The sequence below is a fragment of the Caenorhabditis elegans genome, chromosome III (assembly GCF_000002985.6).
Source record: "Caenorhabditis elegans chromosome III".
Taxonomy (NCBI): Eukaryota; Metazoa; Nematoda; class Chromadorea; order Rhabditida; family Rhabditidae; genus Caenorhabditis; species Caenorhabditis elegans.
Window position 1 is genome coordinate 13,405,787 of NC_003281.10, and position 20,418 is coordinate 13,426,204.

General features: G+C 36.3%; 3 protein-coding genes and 4 non-coding genes across 8 annotated transcripts; 5 read left to right on the forward strand and 2 right to left on the reverse strand.

Annotated features, from left to right (window-relative positions):
• The first annotated feature begins 17 nt into the window (after positions 1 to 17).
• Positions 18 to 3,506, forward strand: nas-1 (Zinc metalloproteinase nas-1). Its single transcript, NM_067367.8, has 8 exons — positions 18 to 248; positions 757 to 952; positions 1,224 to 1,314; positions 1,363 to 1,483; positions 2,422 to 2,525; positions 2,700 to 2,771; positions 2,902 to 3,035; positions 3,288 to 3,506. Exons 2-8 carry the CDS (start codon positions 764 to 766, stop codon positions 3,387 to 3,389), a joined length of 813 nt encoding a protein of 270 aa, NP_499768.2. The 5' UTR covers positions 18 to 248; positions 757 to 763; the 3' UTR covers positions 3,390 to 3,506.
• A 505-nt stretch (positions 3,507 to 4,011) lies between these two features.
• Positions 4,012 to 17,748, forward strand: myo-6. 2 transcript variants are annotated; one of them, NM_001027419.6, is made up of 23 exons: positions 4,012 to 4,228; positions 4,916 to 5,188; positions 5,378 to 5,534; positions 6,002 to 6,120; positions 6,171 to 6,244; positions 6,289 to 6,374; positions 6,472 to 6,564; positions 6,611 to 6,714; positions 6,831 to 6,969; positions 7,017 to 7,135; positions 7,184 to 7,336; positions 7,390 to 7,560; positions 7,759 to 8,216; positions 8,396 to 8,594; positions 8,637 to 8,714; positions 14,399 to 14,506; positions 14,864 to 14,943; positions 15,178 to 15,336; positions 15,428 to 15,752; positions 16,235 to 16,388; positions 16,439 to 16,532; positions 16,592 to 16,973; positions 17,444 to 17,748. In NM_001027419.6, exons 1-23 carry the CDS (start codon positions 4,157 to 4,159, stop codon positions 17,552 to 17,554), a joined length of 3,708 nt encoding a protein of 1,235 aa, NP_001022590.1. In that variant the 5' UTR covers positions 4,012 to 4,156; the 3' UTR covers positions 17,555 to 17,748. The 2 variants fall into 2 exon arrangements, with proteins under 2 accessions (NP_001022590.1, NP_001379434.1); NM_001392230.1 differs by lacking the exons at positions 4,012 to 4,228; positions 4,916 to 5,188; positions 5,378 to 5,534; ... (11 more) ...; positions 8,637 to 8,714; positions 14,399 to 14,506 and having other exon boundaries at positions 17,444 to 17,681.
• F45G2.12 lies at positions 5,579 to 5,653 on the forward strand. Its single transcript, NR_052828.1, has one exon. It is a non-coding gene; the product is annotated as an Unclassified non-coding RNA F45G2.12 (non-coding RNA).
• F45G2.t1 lies at positions 5,580 to 5,651 on the reverse strand. Its single transcript has one exon. It is a non-coding gene; the product is annotated as a tRNA-Thr (tRNA).
• On the forward strand, positions 7,614 to 7,710 carry F45G2.11. The gene has a single exon (NR_052829.1). It is a non-coding gene; the product is annotated as an Unclassified non-coding RNA F45G2.11 (non-coding RNA).
• F45G2.13 lies at positions 14,656 to 14,780 on the reverse strand. Its single transcript, NR_052830.1, has one exon. It is a non-coding gene; the product is annotated as an Unclassified non-coding RNA F45G2.13 (non-coding RNA).
• exo-1 (Exonuclease 1) lies at positions 17,728 to 20,418 on the forward strand. Its single transcript, NM_067369.5, has 9 exons — positions 17,728 to 18,002; positions 18,050 to 18,259; positions 18,316 to 18,756; positions 18,826 to 19,113; positions 19,167 to 19,262; positions 19,318 to 19,391; positions 19,442 to 19,523; positions 19,573 to 20,060; positions 20,122 to 20,418. Exons 1-9 carry the CDS (start codon positions 17,955 to 17,957, stop codon positions 20,312 to 20,314), a joined length of 1,920 nt encoding a protein of 639 aa, NP_499770.1. The 5' UTR covers positions 17,728 to 17,954; the 3' UTR covers positions 20,315 to 20,418.

Below are 20,418 nucleotides of genomic sequence, written 5' to 3' on the forward strand. Positions count from 1 at the left end.
CATTTTCTTTTTTTTCCGCCTCCCACTCTCCACAGTTTTGACAGTAGTAACAGCGCGGAAGATATATGTACGCGGCACACACCACGCGGAATGGGTAACCGGTTCCAATGAGCTTTTGCACATTGATGCTCCCTCTGCGTGAAATACTAGCTTCTACCATGAAGGAGGCGCGACCTTTGGGAGAGAAAGGCAGCTTACGAGTTGAAGCTCATTCCAGCATCAACGGAGCAACACCCGGAGCATTATAGGTTTGTAATTTACCGGATTTTGAATTTTTCCAACTTTTTGATTTGAGATTTTCCAAACTAAAAGTCCCAATTTGTTCAACTTTTTTTTCAATTTCTGCAAATGAGCTTCTATGATTTAATCGATTTTATTGTAGTTTAGACATTTTTTCAATTTAATTTTCCCAATTAGAAACAGTGAGGATTTTTGATGTGCCATTTGAAACATCTTCTGAAATTGGTAACCCGTAAAATTGGTAACTCGAAGACATTGGCTGAAACTCCAAAAAAAACCTAAAAATTGATGATTTATAGATTTTTCCACTTTTTGGCTGAAAAAATTACTGAAAAGTATCAAATTTAAAAAAACCATAAATGTTTCCACGACTGCCTAAACTTGATCATTCATTTGGGCGCGAATTCAAAAATTATTAGGTTATTTGAATATTTTTTCTGCAAAGTCAGAAAAGATCCCATTTTCAGGAACATAAAAATTATTTGTTAAAATTTTCTTTATCAAAAATACTTGCAGATCCATAATGCTCCCGATCGTTGTGTCCATCCTTTTGGCAACTCCCTTGGCACTGTGCCAAGCTCCCTTCTGGATGCCTAATATGCAGCAATTCTCATTTTTAACCGAAACAGATTTTCGTAATGCTCTTCTCTTGCCAACAACTAATACTCGACGGGTCAGAAGTCTTTATCATGATATGAGAATTCCATTCCAGGTATGATTTGGTCAAAAGTAATATCTATAGAACACAACCCTGGTTTACAAAAAATTATAAAATTAAACTTGAATAAACCTCCTAAGTTCAGTTTTTCAAATGAAAGAATGGCTTGAAAATTTGAAAAAAAATTTCTCCCAAATAATATTGACTTTTAAAATCAAGATTATACTGGAAATCCATCATTTAAAAAAAAACTCTAAATAATGAGAAAGTGGGCTGAAAAACGTTTTGATAAACTTTTTTCTGGTCAATTTCTTCCACTTTTCAGAGATTCAAACGCGGCGGTGGTGTCGCAGTGGCTGCTGAAAAGGACAAATGGCCAAATGGAAGAGTTCCCTATATTCTATCTGCAGCTTACAGTAATTTTGCTATACTTTTGATTATTTAAATTGAAAATTTGTTTTCAGCAAGTGCACAAAGAGCCGTGCTAGCCCGAGCGTTTGATACATACGCCAAGAGAACTTGTATTCGCTTTGTTCCAAAGTCACCAGCTGATAAGGATTATATTGTCATTCAGAAGTTGGATGGGTATGTTTTTCAATAAAATTTCTAATATAATGTGGCCAAGTCGCTAGCTGCAAGTTTCTGGGCAAGCTTATCAACAGCAAAATTTTTTTTCAGAAAGTTGCAAAAGTTTGAGAGAAATTTGTCTACAAATACATTTAAATTTCAACCTATTTCAACTAAAAATATTCAATTTTAAATATAATTGAGCTCATTTTTTTGTTCGATCAACTTGCCAATAATTCTGAGTAATTCTGAAATTGTACCCCTATATTGTATAGAGGCAAATTTTAAATACATAATTAATTAAAAATAAAAACTGTACAAAAATTGGTTTTATGATTTACTTCAAAAATTATGAGCACATAGAAAAACCTGTTGATTGCCACCAGGGGTGGGCAAACTTTTTCCAAGTCAAAAAGCCAAGAAATCAAGAAAAGCCGTTTCAAACCTCAAGAAAAGTCAAGAAATCAAAAGAAATCAGGCAATTTTTTTCCAGTCAATATTTTTGAGCGAAATAAGAAGAAACAGTTCAATTCAACAGTATTAATTGATTTTTTCAACGAATATCAACAGAAAGAACTTCGAAAATGAACAAAAAAAGGTGCAAAACTAATAATTTTTTAGAAAAAGTGTTTTTTTTGTTCTGAGGTTCTTTCTGCAATCCTCGTTCCTCCAACTAAAATTTTTTTAAAAATTAAAATAAATTTTTCTGAAAATCAAGTTTTTCAGCCTAAATTTCGAGTAAAAAAATGTATTGATTTCTTGACACAATTTATCAAGAAATCAAAAAATCAATCAATCAAGAAAGCCCACCCTGATTGCCACAGTATTTAAAAGTTCCAAATTAAATTTTAAAATTAAAAAAGGTGACTTTAACCATATATTATAAGATTCTTCGCCACTTTCTAGAATTTTTGAATTTTCGAAAAGCTAAATTTTTCTAAAACTTAAAATTACAGATGTTACGCAGACTTCTCACGTGTTGGAGGCCGTCAACAAGTGTCTCTGGCTGATGAGTGTATTGATTACGCAACTATCATCCATGAGTTGATGCATGTTATTGGTTAGTTGAGATCATAGAATTTGTTTATTTGTTTAATTTATTTGTGTACTTACGAGAATCTGCTCATGAGTAGACAAACAGAGAAAATACAAAAAAAAGTTGTGATGCCAATGGTATGGGTGTACTTGTATTAGAGATCCCATATTTTGATGATTAAAAAATATATTTAAACAGGATTCATCCACGAACATCAACGAGAAGATCGTGATTCATATGTCTCCATCCTGTATCAAAATGTTATTCAAGGTACGCATGATAAACGCAATTCATTTTTAACATCTTCGAAGCTACATATTTGAACTTCAGACACTTTTTTTGGTTTTTGACTACCGTTTTTTAGATTATGAAATTCAAAATTGAATTATGATTTTTACAGGAGCTAACACTGACTTCGACAAGCTGTCAAACTTGGGACTATCCTATTATGGAGAACATTACGATTATAGTTCTATCATGCATTACGAAGCGAATGAAGGATCTCGAAATGGAAAGAACACAATTGAGGCAAAGGTGAGATATTTAATTGTGCCTGATTTATGCCTAATAGTAAGTATTTCTCATAGTTTTATACATTGAAGTGCTATCGATTTAAATGGTGTGTATCAACTTATAAAATACTTTCGCAAATTTCGCTGCGGGACCACTAACATTTTAGGAGTATTTTACGGCTCTCTTGGTTGTCGCAAAGAAACACCGGTGTATGAAAATATGTTGTTCAACTTGCAGAAAATCAATGAAAACAATTTTTAAATTTATTTTCAGAACTCCCACTTCACAGCAATAATGGGAAAAGCCAGCGACTTCTCGACTTCAGATCTTCGACGTGTCAATAGAGCCTATAAATGTTCCATTTTTGCGTTTTAAGTGATCTATTTGTACGTGTAATTTATATAATTTTGGTCCTCCCTTGCTCTTCAAAACCTCCCCGGTGCTGCTTTTGTCTGTACATATTGAAAATTAAAATGAATTCTTCCCTATCTCAGTGGCTAAAAACTTAAGTTAAAATTTTGTTCAGAAAAATAGAAAAATAATTGAATCTTTATCAGCTAATAGGGATTCCATGATGGCATGCCTGCCTGCCTGCCTGCTTCCAAAATGGCTTTTTTCATGCCTTTGGGGCGTTGCAGATTTTTTTTGAGTTTATTCCTGCAAAATGTGGTATTTTGTAGTTTTTAATCTTTTTTTCAAAAATTACGCACATGCTTGTTTAAGTAAGCGTGATAACCTAAAAAGTGACTACCAAAAAAAAGTACGTACATCAACAAAATAGTAATTTTCCCCATGTTTCTACACACAAAATGCCATCACCGATCATCCCAAATCTTCCGAGTCTTTACCTCATTCTTAAGTGCTCAAACTTCTCTCAATTCCATACACTATATTTTCATCTGCGGTAGAGTTTCTCATTCTTTTCTTCCAAATGACATTGTGTATCCACAAGGGGGAGAAGCTTCTCCGACTCAAGAGAGCTCTCTCTCTTTCTCTCTTGCTCCAAGCCCAGCCGCCTCGGCCACCCATTGATAAAATTTTTTTCTGATTTTTTTTCTTGCTCTGATCAGTTTTATTTGATTTAGTGAGAATTTTTTATTATTGTAAAAATTGGCTTTTAAAAGTTCTGATCTTTTGCCAAAATGGCAAATATCGACTATATGATGGACCCGGGGTGGAAGTACTTGCGGCAGGCACAGGATGAGGCATTAAAGGTTTGTTTTTTCTTGTATTATTAATAATTAGAATACTATATTGTTTCTATTTTTTTAATTGCAAAAAATTCCAAACTTTTGAAACGGACAAATCTAGGCAAGTTCTACATAGATTTGGGTACAGGTTTCGGGCTTACACCAAAGTGATATCTGGTTTTTGATTTAACCTAAGCCTATGCCTATCCTACGTCTAAGCCTAAACCTAAGCCTATACCTCAGCCTTAGCCTAAGATTAAAAATAAGCCTAAGCCTAATCCTAAGTCTTAGCCAAAGCCTAAACCTAAGCCTTAGCCTAGACCAATGCCTAATAAATGGCAGTAATAAATAATATATGTTTTGGTATGTACAGAGATTTTTGAGAGCGCCAAAAAAATTGGCACAGTTCCCAGTTTCTTTCTCATACGGAGAGGCGCCCAAGGGTAAATATTTGTGAAATGCGCGGGATGAGTACAAAAAGAAAATAGAGAAAACATTAGTTATCTCTTCAATATCTTCACATCAACACGTTTTGAGTTGAGAGCAGGGACAAAAAGTAAAGGGATCTAGATAGACATCGAAAACCAAATAGTTTTGGAATTTGGGGGTTGCTTTTTTGATGATTGAATAAAATACAATACTACTATGTAATGTTATTTTATTCAAATTTTTGAAATAAAATTATTAGTTTTGAACGAAATTTGTTTTCAGGAGCAAGCAGCTCGTCGTTTCGACAACAAGACTCATGCATGGGTACCAGATGCAGCTGAGGGGTTCGTGACTGCTGCAGTTGCAGTTCAAGAAGGCGACAATCTGACATTCACCATGCCAGATGGTACACCAAAGAAGCTCACCAGAGCTGAAGTTCAGGAGATTAATCCGGCGAAATTCGAGAAAACCGAGGACATGAGCAATCTGACATTCTTAAATGAAGCATCTGTTCTTCATAACTTGAGACAAAGATATTATTCCATGATGATTTATGTGAGTTTTGAAGATTTTCAGAAGTGTTGAAATCAATTTTAGAATTTTTAATAATACAAAATTTTATTTAAAAGAAAAGAAAAGTTGTAACGCTTCATTTCATCTTTATAGATGTCAGTGTTCAATTTAAGATCAGGAAATTTAACCTAATTATGTAAAATTGAAAAAAATGAACATTTTAATTTCTAGACTTATTCGGGACTTTTCTGTGTGTTCATCAATCCCTACAAGATGCTTCCAATTTACACGGATTCCGTTGCCAGTATGTATGTGAACAAGCGTCGTGCGGAAATGCCACCTCACTTGTTTGCTGTCTCTGATGAGGCTTTCAGAAATATGATGTCTGGTTAGTTATAGCTGAAAATCAGGGGGAAAAAATGACAAAACTTGTTGCCCCCACGCAGGATTGAACTACGGACCTTTGGTTTACAAGACCAACGCTCTACCACTGAGCTATAAGGGCACGGTTAAGCATATATTTTCGCTATTGAAAAGAAATATATTTCACAGTAGAGACTGGTGGTGTGTACGTTTGTTTATTCAACCATTCACAGTGTACTGGGGGGAATCACTAGAGGAGTGTGATATTAGAATGTATAGAATGACCAGAAAAATATTTGTTTTTTTATTAATAGACATTATATGAGCGTTTGAGTTGCCAAAATCTTGTTTTTGAGTTGTAGAACCTTGACTTCACAGTTAATTTGAACGAACTCTCGATCTTGATGTGTTCATGGTGCACTGAGACTGAGACATTTCACTGTGTATTCTAAATCACTTGAATTTTCCGATAACTAGACTCCAGTTTTCCAGACAAGGAAAATCAATCTATGCTTATCACCGGAGAGTCTGGAGCCGGAAAAACTGAGAATACCAAAAAAGTTATTGCATACTTTGCAATGATCGGATCCGGAAACAAGGATCAGAAATCGGTAATTTCACTAAAATCTCAGAATACTTTACAGAAGCATTTAATTTATAGGAATCATCATTGGAAAATCAGGTGGTTCAAGCTAATCCAGCTATTGAAGCATTTGGAAATGGAGCAACTACCAGGTTGGTAATTGGCTGAGTAGCGACTCTATCAAAATTCATTTCAGAAACTACAACTCTTCCCGTTACGGAAAATTCATTAGAATTCATTTTGATAGAAAGGGAAAATTGGTTGGAGGAGATATTGAGCATTGTGAGTTTCAAAATATAGTAATTTAGATTTGATAAGCAGGAAAGTAGTTCGAAGCTTTTATGCTATATTTTTCTGAAACATCAATAAAAAATTGCAGATCTTCTCGAAAAATCTCGCGTGATCAAACAAGCTCCCGGAGAGCGTTCCTATCACATTTTCTATCAAATCATGACTCAGAAGGCGTTGAGAGGTATTTCAATTTGCGAAACAATTTGAAAAGGGAGCATAATTTTCAGAGAGATACGGATTGAGTGACAACATTCGTGACTACAAATTTGTATCACAAGCCGAGATTACTGTCCCAGGAATGAATGATACCGAGGAGTGGCAAATCACTGATGTAAGAAATCTACAGAGTACGACAAATATTAATGAGATTTTCCTTAAATAGGAATAAAGCTAAAATAGGCTCAAGATTGTCTGAGAGTGCCCTCCATGGGAAATTTTATTTTGCAGGGAGCATTCAACGTGATGGGCTTCTCGGAACGCGAGAAGGATGATCTTTACAAACTGTGCTCCGCCATTATGCACATTGGAAACTCGACATTTAAGCAAAAGCCAAGAGACGAACAAGCTGAGGTAGATGATATGACGAGTAGGTTTATATAGACTGAAATGCAAAAAAAAATTGGACCTTCTCAGGTCCAACTGCCGCTTGTAAACTATTTGGAATTAATACTGATCAATTCTTGAACGCTTTGACGAGACCAAGAATAAAGGTTGGAATGGAGTGGGTCAACAAGGGGCAGAATGTCCAACAGGTGAGAAATATATTTCTTTAATTTAAAGCGCAAATTTCATTATTTTAGGTCGACTGGGCAGTTGGAGCATTGTCCAAAGCAATCTACGCTAGAATGTTCAATTGGCTCATCAAAAGAGTTAACAAGACACTTCAAGCTAATTCAGATGAAATGGTTTATTATATTGGAGTACTTGATATTGCTGGATTCGAAATTTTCGATGTAAACTCTTGTTTTTTTTTTGTTGAAAATTTGCAAATTCCTCCAACTTTCAGCGCAACTCTTTTGAGCAGCTGTGGATCAACTTTGTAAATGAGAAGCTTCAGCAATTTTTCAATCATCACATGTTTGTTTTGGAGCAAGAAGAATATCAAAGAGAGGGCATTGAATGGACTTTTATTGATTTTGGACTCGATTTGCAGTCCTGTATTGAGTTGATTGAGAAGGTGTGAAAAAATGTTAAGATGACTATATGTGCAACGATTTATCAAGCAGTTTGCGCTTTTAATAGATTCAGCCAGTAATTTGCCTAATTTTTGAGAAATCTTCAGATGATGTTCTGAATGTTAATTAGTTTGATGAATCTATTTTTGAAAGCAGCATCGTACATATTTTTATTTTTACCAAATTATTCTAAATTTCAGCCTCTCGGTATTGTGTCAATGCTTGATGAGGAGTGCATTGTACCAAAAGCAAGTGACATGACATATGTAGACAAACTTCTAACTCAACATCTCGGAAAGCATCCAAACTTCCAAAAAGCCAAACCACCAAAGGGAAAACAAGCTGAAGCTCACTTCTCAATTATGCACTACGCTGGAACAGTTCGATACAATGCTGAACAGTGGTTGGATAAGAATAAGGATCCATTGAATGATTCGGCAGTTGCTATATTGAAGACAAGTGATAAGGAAGGTGTGCTTTATCAGTTATGGGAGGAATATCAAACAGATGTTGATAGAGAGGAAAGTGAGAAAAGAGGAAAAGCTCAGGCAAAGAAGAAGGGAAAATCTGCATCGTTCCTTACTGTTTCGACTATGTACAGAGAATCATTGACTTCTTTGATGACTATGCTTCACACAACACATCCTCATTTTATCAGGTTAGTATTCCGAAGTGGTGAAACTTGCTAATTTTTTATTTGTTAATTCTGAAAGACAATATTCTGAAGAAAGTCAAAAAAAAAAAGAAACTAGAATTTTGTATTTTTTACGACCACTGTGAAATTTCTAGCCAGCAGCAAATAGTGACACTTTTACCGTTATTCATAAAAAATTTCAGATGTATCATTCCAAACGAGAAGAAGACATCTGGATTAATCGATGCTCCATTGGTTCTCAATCAGCTCACGTGCAACGGTGTGCTGGAAGGAATTCGAATTTGCAGAAAAGGATTCCCCAATAGAATGATGTTCGCCGATTTCCGATTCAGATATGCTATCCTTGCAGCTGATGAAGCTTCTGATAAGGATGCGGCTAAGGTAGTGATATGATGCATATGGATTTCTAGTCTGGAATTTCAGGCTTCAAAGGCAATGCTCCGTAAGTTGAGCAAGAATAATCAGCTGAATGTGGATACTTTCAAAGTTGGAACCACGAAGGTATGTTGTACTTTTGAATGATATTTAGTTTCATAAAAAGATTTCTCAAAACATACGTTTTTGATAAATTAGTTTTGCGAAATTCAGAACTCAAGTTTTTAAAAAATGTTGGCACGACTAGCGCCCAATAGAGCCCGCTAGTTCCCCATCCTTTTTTGAATTTACAGTTTCCGTTTGATATACCAGAGAGGACAGTGTAAACTAGTTTTCATAGTTCTCACGGCGACTCCAATCACTATATACCAATAAAAACTGAAATTTCAAAAAAAAAAAAAGAAAACCCAAGAAAAGGAAAGTGAATAAAATTCACTGTAATACCTACCAATGCTAAGAGATTTTGATCCCAATTATTTTTGAAATTTCAGTTTCGGCTCGATATACCAATGAGAGAGCACAGTGTAAACTAGTTTTCATAGTTCTCACGGCGACTCCAATCACTATATACCAATAAAAACTGAAATTTCAAAAAAAAAAGGAAACCCAAGAAAAGGAAAGTGAATAAAATTCACTGTAATACCTACCAATGCTAAGAGATTTTGATCCCAATTATTTTTGAAATTTCAGTTTCGGCTCGATATACCAATGAGAGAGCACAGTGTAAACTAGTTTTCATAGTTCTCACGGCGACTCCAACCACTATATACCAATAAAAAACCGAAATTTCAAAAAAAAAACGAAACCCAAGACAAGGAAAGTAAATAAAATTTAATGTAATGCCAACCGATGACAAGCGATTTCGATCCCATTTTTCAAAAGAAACATAATAACTACCGACCACACGGTGAAAAACAAGCAAAAAAACAAATGATTCTCTCTTAGCCAGCTGACACTACTCTAAATTATCATTGACTTTTCTCCAATCTGGCTCGTGTCCTTCAACCAGGTCCTTCGCAACAAGAAAAAATCTCAAAGCGGCAATCAAGCAATACTCAGAATCTTTGCCAGCTGGACTCTACAGGCATGATGGATGATATAACTAAATCCTAGTTTGATTTTCTTCGATACATAATTCATTGAAAAATAGGTCAGAACTTTCCCGCCAAGCTAATACCCATGAGAGAGCAGTGTAAACTAATTTTCAAAGTTCTCACGGCGACTCCAATCACTATATACCAATAAAAAACTGAAATTTCAAAAAAAAGGAAACCCAAGAAAAGGAAAGTGAATAAAATTCACTGTAATACCTACCAATGCTAAGAGATTTTGATCCCAATTATTTTTGAAATTTCAGTTTCGGCTCGATATACCAATGAGAGAGCACAGTGTAAACTAGTTTTCATAGTTCTCACGGCGACTCCAATCACTATATACCAATAAAAAACTGAAATTTCAAAAAAAGGAAACCCAAGAAAAGGAAAGTGAATAAAATTCACTGTAATACCTACCAATGCCAAGAGATTTTGATCCCAATTATTTTTGAAATTTCAGTTTCGGCTCGATATACCAATGAGAGAGCACAGTGTAAACTAGTTTTCATAGTTCTCACGGCGACTCCAATCACTATATACCAATAAAAAACTGAAATTTCAAAAAAAAAGGAAACCCAAGAAAAGGAAAGTGAATAAAATTCACTGTAATACCTACCAATGCCAAGAGATTTTGATCCCAATTATTTTTGAAATTTCAGTTTCGGCTCGATATACCATTGAGAGAGCACAGTGTAAACTAGTTTTCATAGTTCTCACGGCGACTCCAATCACTATATACCAATAAAAAACTGAAATTTCAAAAAAAAAGGAAACCCAAGAAAAGGAAAGTGAATAAAATTCACTGTAATACCTACCAATGCCAAGAGATTTTGATCCCAATTATTTTTGAAATTTCAGTTTCGGCTCGATATACCAATGAGAGAGCACAGTGTAAACTAGTTTTCATAGTTCTCACGGCGACTCCAACCACTATATACCAATAAAAAACCGAAATTTCAAAAAAAAAACGAAACCCAAGACAAGGAAAGTAAATAAAATTTAATGTAATGCCAACCGATGACAAGCGATTTCGATCCCATTTTTCAAAAGAAACATAATAACTACCGACCACACGGTGAAAAACAAGCAAAAAAACAAATGATTCTCTCTTAGCCAGCTGACACTACTCTAAATTATCATTGACTTTTCTCCAATCTGGCTCGTGTCCTTCAACCAGGTCCTTCGCAACAAGAAAAAATCTCAAAGCGGCAATCAAGCAATACTCAGAATCTTTGCCAGCTGGACTCTACAGGCATGATGGATAATATAACTAAATCCTAGTTTGATTTTCTTCGATACATAATTCATTGAAAAATAGGTCAGAACTTTCCCGCCAAGCTAATACCCATGAGAGAGCAGTGTAAACTAGTTTTCATAGTTCTCACGGCGACTCCAATCACTATATACCAATAAAAAACTGAAATTTCAAAAAAAAAGGAAACCCAAGAAAAGGAAAGTGAATAAAATTCACTGTAATACCTACCAATGCCAAGAGATTTTGATCCCAATTATTTTTGAAATTTCAGTTTCGGCTCGATATACCATTGAGAGAGCACAGTGTAAACTAGTTTTCATAGTTCTCACGGCGACTCCAATCACTATATACCAATAAAAAACTGACATTTCAAAAAAAAGGAAATTCAAGAAAAGGAAAGTGAATAAAATTCACTGTAATACCTACCAATGCTAAGAGATTTTGATCCCAATTATTTTTGAAATTTCAGTTTCGGCTCGATATACCAATGAGAGAGCACAGTGTAAACTAGTTTTCATAGTTCTCACGGCGACTCCAATCACTATATACCAATAAAAACTGACATTTCAAAAAAAAAACGAAACCCAAGACAAGGAAAGTGAATAAAATTTAATGTAATGCCAACCGATAACAAGCGATTTCGATCCCATTTTTCAAAAGAAACATAAAAACTACCGACCACACGGTGAAAAACAAGCAAAAAAACAAATGATTCTCTCTTAGCCAGCTGACACTACTCTAAATTATCATTGACTTTTCTCCAATCTGGCTCGTGTCCTTCAACCAGGTCCTTCGCAACAAGAAAAAATCTCAAAGCGGCAATCAAGCAATACTCAGAATCTTTGCCAGCTGGACTCTACAGGCATGATGGATGATATAACTAAATCCTAGTTTGATTTTCTTCGATACATAATTCATTGAAAAATAGGTCAGAACTTTCCCGCCAAGCTAATACCCATGAGAGAGCAGTGTAAACTAATTTTCAAAGTTCTGACGGCGACTCCAATCACTCTACACCAATATAAAACTGTCATTTCAAAAAAAAAAGACACATATTTTTTCCAACATAATAACGCCCGACCACGTGTTGAAAAACAAGTGAAGGTGGAACTGGCAAAATATGAATGGATGAATCTCCGTCAGCCACCGTATTCTCCTGACACTGCTCCAAATTAATTCTTGGCTTTCTCCGATCGGCCACTCGAATGAGTGTCGAGCCTCGAGAACCACTATCGGAATACCCCTCGAGCACAAATATCCAGCTCTTGTCGACGTAGAACGATGATGTCACCAGTACGAAACTTCAACCGAAGTTTCATCATGTCTGGAGGTTCTTCTACTTGCAAGCTTGTGAGCGGAGGTGCTGATAAACTCATCTTCAAGTTCAAGTCATTCAACAACAACTTCGCACCAGCCCCAGCTGATGCTACTGATGCTCGTGCTCAATCATGGAAGTTGTGAGCATGGGGTTAAAACCTAATGTAAGGGCCAGGATAAACTAGTTGGAAAAAAACGAAAAGAATGTGAATAAATCACAAAGAAATTATGAAATATAGAACAATATTTCACAATAGCGTGCTTTCATAGAAGGCCAGCAGGCGCGCGAAGGCAGGCGAAGGTCGCCGCAAGGCGGGCGAGGCAGGCGTTTATGCGCCTGCATGGAGCTCGACTTCAATCCAAAATCCGTCGTTTCCTCCTGTTGAACTGCTCACGGAGCCACCCTTCCAAAAAAACGTCCAAATTGTTGCATTGTGTGTGACAGTCCCGAGTTGCTAAAATTTCAGATACTTATTAAAATGCTCCGAAATATCTTTAAATTGACCTTCAAAGCACGAAAAACAGAACTCTCTTCCGAGCCAAGCGAGCCGAGATTCCAGGGATCTTCTCGGGACTTTCAATGAATAGAGTTCTCTTCGGACCACATCGACAACAGTCGGACATGAGTCGGACAGTCGGAATTACTGGCAAGAAGGTGGTCACTGAAAATAAATGAAATGTCTGTCGCAATATGTGAGAAGAAACAAAGACATGTTTGCAACTTTGCGGAGCTACAAAAAATTATTTCGATAAAAAGTTTTCAAGCATGGAAAAGAAAGGTGCAGAAAATATGGAAAGAGAGAAGACAACGAGGATTTGAAAGCAAAAAAACAATTTTAAAAAAACTCTGCACCGCAAGAATTATCGAACGGTTTCCAGACAACACTCTATTGTGAGAGACGCAGAAGGAGGGAGGAAGAGGACCATGTTGCGCAGTGATCGCATCACCGCGGGCACTGTGCCAAGTATCATTCAGGATGACGGTCTGTGCATGTAGGTTAGACGACAAGAGTCAAAAACAATGCAGGAGACGTTTGTTTTTGTAGATCACGCGTAGATCAAAATAAAAAAGCAACAGAAACACAACACTGTATTGTGAGAGACGCAGAGGGAGGGAGGAAGAGAACCATGTTGCGCAGTGGTCGCAACACCGCGGGCACTGTGCCAAGTATCATTCCGGATGACGGTCTGTGTATGTAGGTTAGACGACAAGAGTCAAAAACAATGTAGGAGACGTTTGTTTTTGTAGATCCCGCGTAGATTACAATGAGTTTGTAGATCACAATAAGAAAGCGACAAAAATACAACACTATATTGTGAGAGACGCAAAGGGAGGGAGAAAGAGGACCATGTTGCGCAGTGATCACAACAGGCACTGCCAAGTATCACTCCGGATGAGGGTCTGTGTGTGTGTGTGTGTGTGTGTGTGTGTTATTTTTGTTGTGGCTGCCTTGTCAAAGGAAGGGGAGGAGGATTTGCTAGTCACTGTTTCACCTTAAGAACCGTAAAAAACCATCTAATATTTCATTTCTGATCGAGAAATTTAGAAATGAAAGTGATCGAAATCTTCTCAGAAATCGAGTGAGAGAGAGAAGCTTTTGACGTCGAACAAATCTTTTTAATTTTGCGAAAATTGAATGATGCCCTACATTTTGGAAAGTGGCTCACTTTTTATCAAAATAGTTTCGAAAAATCGGTACTTCGATTCTTGTTCCTGTGCACAAATTGGAACGAAATAGAGTTAAAACTTAAGAATTGGGACTGAAAAAACATGATATTCGTCAGTACAAAGAATATATTAGTTTTTATTTTTGCAAAGGTTGCAATTTCCATATTTAATATAGGAAATTCAAAATTTAGTTTCAAAAAATTCTACCGATATTAATTTGTTTTTTTGTTGGCACAAAATTCAAAAAAGAAACACGGCTTGTATAAATCAATTGGTTTAAATAAGAAAAATAATAGTTTTTCAAAATCGAATATGCTAAAACTCGTCAAAAAATATTTTCAGTTTTTTTTTTCAAATTATGAAAAGGGTTTTATATACACTCAACAGTTCATAAAAATATTTTTGATAGTAGGACATCGAGTCAAGGGAGAAGCCAACTATTCAATTGGAAATAATTAATCTAAAAATATTTCAGGTGTTCTTCAGAGCTGGTATGTTGGCTCGTCTGGAAGAACTGCGTGATGAGGCTCTGTCTGCAGTCATCCTTAAGTTCCAGTGCTCCCTTCGGCATTATCTTGCTCAGGTTTGAATTTTTTTAGTTAAAAATTAATCTGAAATCTAAAAAGAAATAATGTATAATTTCTCATGCAACCTTTGCAGTTGTTAATTCAATTTATTCAAAAATCAATCCCTTAATACGGTGATAGTTTCAAAAAAAGGCCAGTCCGTTTCGTTTTTTATCGCCTTTGTGCCAAGTGGCTGTAAACTGCGTCTCTTGGATATTCCATACTATTTATGCGAATTGTTTGCATGGCTCCCAAACGACTTACGCGCACAAAATCCACCTACACTCTTTTGACACACATACTGTCCCCCGTTGATATATTGATTACTTTAAAATTATTGATTTTAAATAGTTTTCAACGAGTTAAAGTTTCAGCTCGAGTACAAAAGAAGGCTCGATCGTGAGGACGCATATCCGATAATTCAGGAGAATATTAGAGCTTGGATCAAACTACGGTAGGTTTTTATGATCACTTGAAAATTTTAATTCAGAACACTTTAAATTTGTCTTTTTAAAAACTTGTCTACAGAATTTGGCTAAAAAATTAGCCCAGCTGAAAGTCCAGTCCAGATAAATTGGTGAAAATATGTTGTTATTTTCGGAATTTTTTGAAAATTGAATAAAAAAATGTTAGTGGTGTCCATTTTTGCAATTTTAAAATTATGATGCCCAATTTTAAAAACTTCCAGATCCTGGCCTTGGTATCGTCTATTCTCGCGTCTGAAGCCTATGCTCAAAGGAATGAAGTCGAACGCCGAAATTGAAGCTCTTGAGAAGAAGTGCAAGGAATTGGAGGAAAACCACAAGAGAGAGGAAGAGGCTAGAAAGAAATATGCCGATGAGCTCAGGTACCGTTTTACTTGTTTTTTTTTATTATTGCACATAGGCAGGAATTTTTGAAAATTGGTCCTTTCGAATTTTGAAAGCGCTTGATTTCAGAGCCAAAATCGATCAATACGAGGAGACAAAAGCTGCTCATGAGCGTGACCGTATGCTTTTAGACAAGCGTAACAAAGAAATCGAAGAGCTGAACCGAAACCTCAAAGCCGAATCCGAATCGAATTATGAGAATGCCAAAAAGGCATCTGAACTCGAGAGATTGAGAGAGAAGGAGAAAAAGGAGTGGGATGAGAAAGAGAGAAGAATGCAGATGGAGGCTGAAAATGAGGCGAATCAACATAAGACTCAAACTGAAAAACTCAAGGATCAAATATCGACATTGCAAACTGATTTTGAGAAGGTGTCAGCTCAAAGAAAGGCTCAAGTAAGCTACTGTCAAAAACTAATAAATTTTGAAATTTGCCGAGCACGGTGAGTTTGGCAAATTTTCTGTCGTCGTTATACTCGGTAAATCGCAATATTTTTTGGACCTCAAAAATTGCCAAAATTAATGGAAAAAACTAAGTTCACTAGTTTTAGTTTGATTTTTGCCTAATGCTTGTGTATTGAATAGAAGATGAAAGAAACATGATATGTTTTGGCAAATTCGGCAAGTCCATATTTTTGAAATTTATCGAGCTCGGCAAACGGAAAATTCGGCGAATTGGTCGCCCGCCCCTGGTGCCTACCTCACTTGTCGGCAAGGCGACTTATGCCTACTAGAAGAAAATAGCATGCCTAAAAGGCACGTAGGTAGGCATTTTTATGCCGGCGTAGATGAAGAAAAATTGAAACAAACTTTATTTCTAATCTAGATTTTTTATAACAAAATTTAAAATTCCAACTTTGACTTACGTATTTTTTCAGGAACAAATGAATGCTGAACTTGTTGATGAAGTTGCATCGTTCAAGCAGAAAGCCGAACGCGCTGAGGAACAAAAGAAGAAGCTCGTCGAGGATTTGGACAGCTTGGATGATAAGTTGGCGGCCGAGAAAAGAGCTAACAATGAGCATGTTAAGCGTAAGATATTAATTTAAATTAAACTATAAATCAAACACTGTCTATTTCAGACAACAAGAAGCTCGAGGGACAACTCAAGGCCACTCAGACTCAGCTGACATTGGCTCTCAAGGAGAAACATGAATTTGATGTGGATTGCAAGAGGTAACATTTGTAACTTTGTACATTTTTCTGTTCAAGAATACCATATTTTTGAATTCCAGACGTGAATCTGAAATTGGAGAGCTGAAGCTTAAAGCACAAGGAGACGCGAATTTGATCTCGAAGCTTCAGGCAATGCTCCGCAAATGTATTTCTCGAATCGAAGAACTTGAAGAGGACTTGTTGGAGGAACGTAAACTCCGAATGAAGGCAGAACGACAGTTCAATGAGCTCCGTTCTGAATACGAAGTTCTCCAAGAGCAAATGGCTGAAGCTAGTGGACAACTTACGGCGGAAGCTCATATCAACAAAGTTCGCGCTGAGGAAGTGTCGAACCTTCGACGAGATTTACAGAAAAGAAATTTGAATCATGAAGCTTATATTTCGGATCTATGCAATATGCAATATGCAACTGTCAACAATTTGAGAAATTTGTCCCAGCAAGTAAGAAAAATGATGCACTTCTGAAAATCTGTGGGATCCTGCCACGAAAAATTTTACTTTAAACTAGTCATACTGGTCCATTATGCCAAGATACCACAAAAAGAAGTCATTGAAAGTGAAAGAAAATTATTTGAATTGCCGAGCTTACGGTGTTTAAGCCACGCCCTTTATTTCGTGCCGCACTTCGATTGTAGTCAATTTGGACGCTTTTTGCTCTTTTTTGTCATTTTTTTAAAGAGAAAAAGGTTATATAAAAAACATTTTTCAAAAAAAAATACAAGACTCAACACAGAGCAAAAAAGAGATAATATGCGTCGAAATTGATGAAAACTGGAAAAATAGGCGGGGCTTAGGAACATGGTAACTCAAATCAAGAAATCAGCAAGATGTGAATTCTTCGGGAAGCCCTAAAATTTATTGAAAACTAAGCTGGGAAATTGAAAAAAAATCTATAAAATCTCAACTTTCAGTCCGCAACTCTGGAATCTGAAGCTCTTCGTATTTTGGATCACCGCCGTGCCCTCAGCAAGCAACCACTTCCGAGAGTTTACGTCGAGGATCCGGATAGTGATTCGGACTAAAGAAAATTGATATATTTTACCAAACCTTCTCTTTTAGTTTTTTTTCTTGTACTTTATCTTCTGACCCTCTTTACTCTGGCGCCAACTACTCAAATAATTTCACTTTCAGTTTTACTCTTTCAATTTTAACTGTTTTTTTTTTCTTTTTCTCTTTTTCTCTTTTTCAATTTATGATAAACCAATTCACCTTTTTCAAATCAGAAAAATTATAAAATCACCGGTTACCGTTATCTTCCACGAACTTATAAGTCGAGAATCTGTGCCGACTGTGGCGTCTCTATGCATTTACGCTCAAACGATAATTTTCAACGGCGCCAGTTTGAACTTTGAAATTTCGTTTTTGATTTTTATAATTTTCTTCTCTTTTTTATTCAATTCTTCACAATTTAACATAAAATCTATGGGAATTTCGGGTCTATTACCGTTTGTAAAAAATGCTTGTCGAAAAGTAAGTCTAGTAACTCGAAAATTTTGTCTAAATTTTGTTATTTCTAGGGAAATATTTTGGAGTTGCGAGGAAAGTCGGTCGCAATCGATGTGAGTTGCCTTTTACATCGTGGATTGACTGGGTGTATGGATAAAATTCATATGGGAGAAGAAACTCAAAGTTATGTAAATTATGTTAACAAATATGTCAAAGAGCTTCTCGGAATGGGATGTCACGTTGTTATGGTATTCGATGGACGTCCGTTGCCGGCGAAAAAGGTAATTTTCCAGAGATGATAATTTTGTCTTTGTTTTTGGAAGTATTCAGTTTTTAGGGCACAAATGAGGAGCGTCGTGAGCTGCGTGAAAAACGAAAGGAGCACGCTGAAATGCTCCTGGCAAAAGGATTGGAACGAGAAGCCCGTGATACATATCGATTGGCCACTAGCATTTCTGCAGATATTGTCGAAAATACCATTCAATATTTTCGAAGTATGACAAATGTCGATATTGTTGTGGCTCCCTATGAAGCAGATGCTCAGCTGGCGTACCTTGTGCAGGAGAAACTTGTCGATGCAGTTATCACTGAGGATTCTGATCTGATTGTTTTTGGATGTGAAATGATTTATTTCAAATGGCAATCTGCGACTGGAGAGTGCAGTGTTTATGAGAAGTGCAATCTGAAAAATTGCTTCACTGGAGAGCTTGGTGGGGATAAATTCGATTTCGTTAAATTTCGACGAATCTGTATTTTATCAGGATGTGATTATTTGCAGGTATGTAGCTCAAGAACAAAAACATAAGCAAAAAGCTCAAATTGTTTATCGAAAAAAAATACTTTTCAGGCAGGTCTACCAGGCGTCGGGTTGAGCACAGCTGCCAAATTTTTCTCCATGACATCAATCAAGGATCTCAGAACTTTGCTCCGAAAAGTTCCATCATACCTGAAAAATCCTAAGCTCAAGGAGCACGTGAACGATGAATTCATTCGAAATTTCGAAAAGGCGGAAAATACATTCAAACATCAAATTGTATTTGATCCTAGAGAACGGTGCCAGAAGCCGTTGACACCGTACCCAAAAGAAGTTTTGATGACTGGAGTCGACGATCTGGAGGAGGTTATAGACTTGGATGTAGGCTCATCAAGCTTATCTAGTCACTAATATCGTTTAAATGTGAATTTCAGTCACCAAAGAAGACGGCTCCAAGCTCCAAAAGTTTCGCGTATGCAGGAACAGCTTCTACTCAGCGAATCGCTATTCGGTTAGCGCTAGGAAATCCGGTTAGCAATTCTTTAGGAGCATATAGTTTTATTACATAACTTGAACATTTTTCAGGAAAACAAGAGCTCAATCGACGATCAGTTTCTTCTAGTTCAGCCAACCCCGGAATGGAGTGTCTGGGGATTACGGTAGAAATATAACTTTGAAATAGTAGTGAATACTCTATTAAATAATTAAGATATGAAAGCAAAGGAAGCACACTAGACAAGATCAGCAAACAGAAAGAGTTAGAAGCTACGCAATGTGGTGGAGCTTTCAAGGTAAGAAGAATGAAAATCTCAAAATTTTGGACGATATAAAATTTTCCAGCTCGATTCGCCGTCTGTGAAGCGTGTCAAAGTTGCTTCGAAAACTACCCCAAACGATGACGAAGATGACATTGTGAAGCAATTCATGGCAGATATCGAAAAAGAAAAGAAGGCTATCAAAAAACGGAAAAATGCGCCTCAAGTGGACTATAATGCTGATGTTCTTCTCAAAAAGTATGCAGAACCACCACCGGAGAAGAGACAAAAGATTCTGGAAGTAATCGATGATGATTTCTCGGAATTTTTTCAAGAAAAAGTGAAAGAAAATACCAAGGAAAGTGTTGCCGAGGAAAAAGTTGAAAATAGCAACGAAGAGCTGAAGCCTCCTCCGATTCTTCGAAAAGCGGTTTCAACTCCTGATTCGGCAAGAAAAACTCACAAATTTCAATCGCCGCTTCTCAATCATCAAAATTCGGCTCCTCCGTCGTTGCCGGATAGAAAACCTGCACAAACTTCCAAGTATTTCTCTAAACCAACTTCAGAAAATGGGCGAGTTACAAAACAATCCGCTTGTGAATTAATAAAAATATAATCTAAATACTTTTTTCAGAGTTCCCAAAACGAAAAATCCATTCCGATGTCCTGCATTTGTCAAACCAACGCAAAAAGTTGAAGAAAAAATCGAGAAAACTACGATTCTCGCTGCATTGGAAGAGAACAGTGTTCCGATGCCTAGTTCAAATACCACATATCGATTTGTTGGCTTTAAATCCGCAGGACTCCGTAGAAAATCGAAGCAATAATTTTTTAAAAACTTATTTTCGTTATTATCATTTTATACCGGTTTTTTGTTACGTAAAATATTCGTTTTGTGCCTTTTTCCGAAAATAAATTATTTTCTTCTTTT